General features: G+C 50.8%; 1 protein-coding gene across 4 annotated transcripts in view; it reads left to right on the forward strand.

The window, feature by feature from the left end:
• tmc8 (transmembrane channel-like 8) overlaps positions 1-7,500 on the forward strand; it is a 32,106-nt gene that overhangs the window by 20,829 nt on the left and 3,777 nt on the right. For all 4 annotated transcript variants that reach the window (XM_090195366.1, XM_090195370.1, XM_090195367.1 and 1 more), the window contains 7 exons: positions 2,580-2,727; positions 3,416-3,583; positions 4,030-4,181; positions 4,375-4,444; positions 4,565-4,662; positions 5,008-5,194; positions 5,930-6,060. In XM_090195366.1, the coding sequence (XP_090051492.1) occupies positions 2,580-2,727; positions 3,416-3,583; positions 4,030-4,181; positions 4,375-4,444; positions 4,565-4,662; positions 5,008-5,194; positions 5,930-6,060 (954 nt within the window). The remainder of the gene's footprint in view (positions 1-2,579; positions 2,728-3,415; positions 3,584-4,029; positions 4,182-4,374; positions 4,445-4,564; positions 4,663-5,007; positions 5,195-5,929; positions 6,061-7,500) is intronic.

A 7,500-nucleotide genomic window follows, 5' to 3' on the forward strand; every position in this document is an offset into this window, starting at 1 on the left:
TTACTGACCATAATGGTCACTTGTCTGACCGCTTGATGATGACGAATTTCTCACAGGACTGACCTATCTGGGTGATGTTGTTTCTCACACGACTGACCTATCTGGGTGATGTTGTTTCTCACACGACTGACCTATCTGGGTGATGTTGTTTCTCACACGACTGACCTATCTGGGTGATGTTGTTTCTCACACGACTGACCTATCTGGGTGATGTTGTTTCTCACACGACTGACCTATCTGGGTGATGTTGTTTCTCACACGACTGACCTATCTGGGTGATGTTGTTTCTCACACGACTGACCTATCTGGGTGATGTTGTTTCTCACACAACTGACCTATCTGGGTGATGTTGTTTCTCACACAACTGACCTATCTGGGTCAGGGATGGGCGGCGTACCGTTTTTTGTGATATACCGGTATTGATGCACGGACCGGTTTGGGTTTTTACTTTAACTTCTATAACAGTATTTGAATGTTTGGTTTGTAACTATATAATTAGAATAGACATTATATTCCCATGAGTCCAACAGTTAACCCAAGTGTTTTGCTCTAAATCGCAAGTCAAACTGCAACATTTGGTTAAAAACAAGGCCCAGATTACTTGCTCATATGATGCAGCCCTACGTGGCAGTGTGGAAATGATCTCAAATGCAGAAATTTATGAAAATTCTGACTTTTAGGGGGTTGAAGTTGAATTGAACAGTATAAAATAATCAGAATGGAGAAAGATGTATATTTTGCCACCCGAGGGTCACGCACTACTCTTAAACAAATGTAGAACTTTTATTATTAAAAAACATAAAATACCATCAAATACTGTCATACCGTCAATTTTTTTTTAAATACGGTGATAATATATTTTGGCCATATCGCTCAGCCCTAATCTGGGAGATGTTTTTTCTCGTCTGAATGATCTGAATCTAGGATTACAGGGACTCTCCACAGCTATATTCAATGTGCGGGACAAAATTGAGGCTATGATTAAGAAGATGGAGCTCTTCTCTGTCTGCATTAACAAGGACAACACACAGGTCTTTCCATCATTGTATGATTCTTTTGAGTGTAAATGACCTCAAGCTTGGACAATGTCAAATGATATAGTGAAGCACCTGAGTGAGTTGGGTGTGGAATTACGCAGGTACTTTCCCGAAATGGACGACACAAACAACTGGATTCGTTATCCCTTTCATGTCCTGCCTCCAGTCCACCGATATCTGAACAAGAGAGCCTCATCGAAATTGCAAATTGAATTTAATCAGAAGCCACTGACAGATTTCTGCATTGGGCTGCACTCAGAGTATCCTGCCTTGGCAAATTGTGTTGTAAAGACACTGATGCCCTTTGCCCCCACGTACCTACAGTGTGTGTGAGAGTGGATTCTCGGCCCTCACAAGCATAAAAAACTAAATAAAGGCAAAGACTGTGTGTGGAACATGAGACTGGGACTCTCCAATACAACCCAACAGTGCAGAGATATGTGCATCCTTTCAAGCACATCCTTCTCATTAACCTGTGGTGATAATAATAAGAGCTCTTTGTCACTTCCCACCAGCCGGGTTGTGATAAACTCACACTCATTCTTATGTTTAATAAATGTATAGTGTGTGTGTGGCAGGCTTACAATGACGGCAAAAAACAACATTTGAGAGTGCGCCGACCCTGGTGCTAGAGGGGGTACAGCCGACCCTGGTGCTAGAGGGGGTACAGCCGACCCTGGTGCTAGAGGGGGTACAGCTGACCCTGGTGCTAGAGGGGGTACAGCTGACCCTGGTGCTAGAGGGGGTACAGCCGACCCTGGTGCTAGAGGGGGTACAGCCGACCCTGGTGCTAGAGGGGGTACAGCTGACCCTGGTGCTAGAGGGGGTACAGCTGACCCTGGTGCTAGAGGGGGTACAGCTGACCCTGGTGCTAGAGGGGGTACAGCCGACCCTGGTGCTAGAGGGGGTACAGCTGACCCTGGTGCTAGAGGGGGTACAGCTGACCCTGGTGCTAGAGGGGGTACAGCTGACCCTGGTGCTAGAGGGGGTACAGCTGACCCTGGTGCTAGAGGGGGTACAGCTGACCCTGGTGCTAGAGGGGGTACAGCTGACCCTGGTGCTAGAGGGGGTACAGCTGACCTGGTGCTAGAGGGGGTACAGCTGACCCTGGCGCTAGAGGGGGTACAGCTGACCCTGGTGCTAGAGGGGGTACAGCTGACCCTGGTGCTAGAGGGGGTACAGCTGACCCTGGCGCTAGAGGGGGTACAGCTGACCCTGGTGCTAGAGGGGGTACAGCTGACCTGGTGCTAGAGGGGGTACAGCTGACCTGGTGCTAGAGGGGGTACAGCTGGAGGTTGAATGTTTGAAGGGGTACGGGACTATAAAACGTTTGGGAACCACTGCTTTAGCGCATGCCTAAACCAATCCAATGCTGTTACATTTGTAGGGCGTAGTGAACGAGTACACACTTCAGGAAGGAGAGATTATTGGGACGTAGCTAAGGATACGCTGTTAAAGAAGTGTCCACAGGGAGCGACAGTTACTGGCCAGAGGTAGTATCTGCTTTAAAAACAATAACAATGAATCACCTCTTTTAAACAGGACGGTTGTAGGCTACAAGCACACGTGGTTGCTAGGCAACCGCTACAACATCCACATGAGCTACAAGGTGTTCTGTGGGTGGGACTTCTGTATCCAGGACCCCGAGGTCGCCGACCTCAAACTCAGCTTCATCAGGAACGAACTGAAGGTTAGGCGTGGAAGTCTGTCTGCCCTTTTCAACTAACTAACTCTCTCTCTCTCCGTTATGATTCCTCTGCATCCGTTCCTCTGTCTCTCTCTCTCCGTCTACCACCACGCTCTGGCTCTCTCCCCATCTCTCTCTCTCTCTCTCTCTCTCTCTCTCTCTCTCTCTCCATTATGATTGCTCTGCATCTGTTCCTCTGTCTCTCTCTCGTTCAAAAAATGAGTTCCCACAGACCATCTCTTTCTTTCAGTTGTGTAATGGTCTGGCAACTCTTTAATTTACCTACAAAGGTTCTTCCTCTTCATTCTCTCTCCTTCTTTACCTTTATATTTAACACTCGTTCTCCTTTCTGTTCTATTCCTTTCTCTTTGTCCTCCCTCCCTCCCTCCCTCCCTCCCTCCCTCCCTCCCTCTACCTGTCCTTCTCCCACTCCCTCTCCTTCTCCCACTCCCTCTACCTGTCCTTCTCCCACTCCCTCTCCTTCTCCCACTCCCTCTCCCTCTCCCACTCCCTCTCCCTCTCCCTCTCCCCCTCCCTCTCCCTCTCCCTCTCCCTCTCCCCCTCCCTCTCCCTCTCCCTCTCCCTCTCCCACCCCCTCTCCCACTCCCTCTCCCCTCCCTTTCCCACTCCCTCTCCCCCTCCCCCCCCTCTCCCCCTCCCTCTCCCTCTCCCTCTCCCTCTCCCTCCCCAGTTATACTTAGAAGAGGAGAGGTTCCAGCAGCGTGAGGCCAGGAGGACGTTGGGTCAGTGGGCACACCTCTACTCCCTGCGAGGGCTGCTCCACTTGCTGGTCCTGGTTCTACTGGGCGGAGCCTTCTGCCTCATCTACTATGCCACCATGGCCTCAAAGGCTGAGAGGGTATGTGTCTGTGAGTGTGCATGTGCATATATTAGTTAGTTATTGATTTAATTAGTTAGTCAATTTATCAGGTTCATTGTTTTGGCAGCCTTTTTACTCCCTCCCTCCCTCCCCCTCCCCGTCTCTCTCCCCCTCCCCCTCCCCGTCTCCCTCCCCCTCCCCTCCCCGTCTCTCTCCCCCTCCCCCTCCCCATCTCCCTCCCCCTCCCCGTCTCTCTCCCCCTCCCCCTCCCCGTCTCCCTCCCCCTCCCCGTCTCTCTCCCCCTCCCCCTCCCCGTCTCCCTCCCCCTCCCCGTCTCTCTCCCCCTCCCCCTCCCCGTCTCCCTCCCCCTCCCCGTCTCCCTCCCCCTCTCCCTCCCCCTCCCCGTCTCCCTCCCCCTCCCCGTCTCCCTCCCCCTCCCCGTCTCTCTCCCCCTCCCCCTCCCCGTCTCTCTCCCCCTCTCTCAGAGTGGAGACTATTTGATCCTCCGGTTGCTTCTCCATTACCTTCCTCCCATCGTCATCACCCTGGTCAACTTCTTCCTGCCTCACGTCTTCCGCCATATCTCTTCCTTCGAGGATTACTCCCTCACCACCCAGGTCAATGCTACCCTCGTCAGGTAGGAGCATAAATGTCCAATCTTTATTGGTACCATCATATCATCATTATCCTCATCATCAACATCATCATCATCAATACATAAATATTGATAATCACTGAAGTTCTCTCTTCATCGTCTTAATTCTTCAACCTTCTTGTTCTCCTCTTCCTCCTCATCCTCATCCTGCTCCTCCTCCTCTTCCTGCTCCCAGGAGTATCTTCCTGAAGTTGGCCAGTCTGGGGATGTATCTCTTCTTCCTCTTCAAAAACAGGCAACAGGAAGTGAGTCATAACGACTAACCATTGTTGACAACTACAGATCATATTGACATATTGACAGACCTATGGCACTAAATGGACTTCATCGACAGTAAATGGACTTGATACTCTGTGTGTCCTCAGTGTTGGGAGAATCAGTTTGGTAAAGAGATGTACAAGCTCTCAGTGTTCGACTTCCTCGCCTGTTTCTGCAACACCTTCTTCATCGTCTATCCTAGAAAGTAAGTTCATATTTCTGCTTTCTGAAGGAATATTTCTGTTGAAAACGTATTTGGCCCAATGGAACAGAGCACTTGTGGGACCTGCACTTTCACCTGTCCAATCATCTCAGATCAGTTCATACTGTAGACCATTTTTTTTGGGGGGGGGTTTGTCCACCAACTGGGACTTGAAGCCGGGTCCAGCAACTGTCAACACAACAACTTAGCTGTTGCATCAAGGGATCCAAACTTCTTGACAAGTTTGCCAGGTGTTGGGTTGCTACAATACTTTAACTATGCAACGTGTGTTTTGGATGTTTTCTAGCAGTATCCTTCATCTTGTCGTCCCTTCATCCCTCCTCGCAGGTGGTTTGTGGACAGGTACCCATCGTCTTGGCTGGCGCGGTTGTCGGGGAAACAGCATTTCCTGATCCCGTTCAATGTTCTAGACCTGGTGTACAGTCAGACGGTCACCTGGGTAGGACTGTTCTACTGTCCCATGCTGCCATTTATAGAGACAGTCAAACTCATGGCCGTGTTTTACATTAAGAAGGTGAGTGTTGTTGTTATTTACATAACTCTTTCTCTCAACAAATCATCTCTCACTGTTTCATTGCTCACTTCTGCCTTGCTCTCTCTCCCTCTTTCTCCCTCTCTCTCCCTCTCTCTACCCCTCTCTCTCCCTCTTTCTCCCTCTCTCTACCCCTCTCTCTCCCTCTCTCTCCCTCTCTCTCTCCCTCTTTCTCCCTCTCTCTCCCTCTCTCTACCCCTCTCTCTCCCTCTCTCTCCCTCTCTCTCCCCCTCTCTCCCCCTCTCTCCATCTTTCTCCCCCTCTCCCTCTCTCCCCCTCTCTCCCTCTCTCTCCCCCTCTCTCTCCCACTCTCTCCCTCTTTCTCCCTCTCTCTCCCCCTCTCTCTCTCTCCCTCTCTCTCCCCCTCTCTCTCTCTCTCCCCCTTTCTCTCCCTCTCTCTCTCCCTCTCTCTCCCTCTCTCTCTCCCTCTCTCTCCCCCTCTTGCCCCTCTCTCCCCCTCTCTCTCTCCCTCTCTCTCCCCCCTCTCTCCCTCTCTCTCTCCCTCTCTCTCCCCTCTCTCTCCCCCTCTCTCCCTCTCTCTCCCTCTCTCTCCCCCTCTCTCCCTCTCTCGCCCCCTCTCTCCCTCTCTCTCTCCCTCTCTCTCCCCCTCTCTCCCTCTCTCTCTCCCTCTCTCTCCCCCTCTCTCTCCCTCTCTCTCCCCCTCTTGCCCCTCTCTCCCCCTCTCTCTCTCCCTCTCTCTCCCTCTCCTCCTCCCAGTTGACAGTTCTCCAGTGCTGTGTTCCGGCCCAGAGAATGTTCCGTGCCTCCAGTTCTTCAGTTCTGTTCCACTTCATGTTACTACTGGGTCTCATCATGGCAGTCATCACCCTCGGAAGTAACCTCCACCAGTAAGACCTCCCTCCTCTCTTTCTCTTCTCTTTCTCTCTACTAGAATCACCCTCCACCAGTAAGACCTCCCTCCTCTCTTTCTCTTCTGTTTCTCTCTACTAGAATCACCCTCCGCCAGTAAGACCCCCCTCCTCTCTTTCTCTTCTCTTTCTCTCTACTAGAATCACCCTCCGCCAGTAAGACCTCCCTCCTCTCTTTCTCTTCTCTTTCTCTCTACTAGAATCACCCTCCGCCAATAAGACCCCCCTCCTCTCTTTCTCTTCTGTTTCTCTCTACTAGAATCACCCTCCACCAGTAAGACCTCCCTCCTCTCTTTCTCTTCTCTTTCTCTCTACTAGAATCACCCTCCACCAGTAAGACCTCCCTCCTCTCTTTCTCTTCTGTTTCTCTCTACTAGAATCACCCTCCGCCAGTAAGACCCCCCTCCTCTCTTTCTCTTCTCTTTCTCTCTACTAGAATCACCCTCCGCCAGTAAGACCTCCCTCCTCTCTTTCTCTTCTCTTTCTCTCTACTAGAATCACCCTCCACCAGTAAGACCCCCCTCCTCTCTTTCTCTTCTGTTTCTCTCTACTAGAATCACCCTCCACCAGGTAGACCTCCCTCCTCTCTTTCTCTTCTCTTTCTCTCTACTAGAATCACCCTCCACCAGGTAGACCTCCCTCCTCTCTTTCTCTTCTCTTTCTCTCTACTAGAATCACCCTCCACCAGGTAGACCTCCCTCCTCTCTTTCTCTTCTCTTTCTCTCTACTAGAATCACCCTCCACCAGGTAGACCTCCCTCCTCTCTTTCTCTTCTCTTTCTCTCTACTAGAATCACCCTCCACCAGTAAGACCCCCCTCCTCTCTTTCTCTTCTCTTTCTCTCTACTAGAATCACCCTCCACCAGTAAGACCTCCCTCCTCTCTTTCTCTTCTGTTTCTCTCTACTAGAATCACCCTCCGCCAGTAAGACCTCCCTCCTCTCTTTCTCTTCTCTTTCTCTCTACTAGAATCACCCTCCACCAGTAAGACCTCCCTCCTCTCTTTCTCTTCTCTTTCTCTCTACTAGAATCACCCTCCACCAGGTAGACCTCCCTCCTCTCTTTCTCTTCTCTTTCTCTCTACTAGAATCACCCTCCACCAGTAAGACCTCCCTCCTCTCTTTCTCTTCTCTTTCTCTCTACTAGAATCACCCTCCACCAGTAAGACCTCCCTCCTCTCTTTCTCTTCTGTTTCTCTCTACTAGAATCACCCTCCACCAGGTAGACCTCCCTCCTCTCTTTCTCTTCTCTTTCTCTCTACTAGAATCACCCTCCACCAGTAAGACCTCCCTCCTCTCTTTCTCTTCTCTTTCTCTCTACTAGAATCACCCTCCACCAGTAAGACCTCCCTCCTCTCTTTCTCTTCTGTTTCTCTCTACTAGAATCACCCTCCACCAGTAAGACCCCCCTCCTCTCTTTCT

Source organism: Oncorhynchus mykiss, chromosome 13 (assembly GCF_057628025.1).
Source record: "Oncorhynchus mykiss isolate SJ-2025 chromosome 13, ASM5762802v1, whole genome shotgun sequence".
Classification (NCBI taxonomy): domain Eukaryota; kingdom Metazoa; phylum Chordata; class Actinopteri; order Salmoniformes; family Salmonidae; genus Oncorhynchus; species Oncorhynchus mykiss.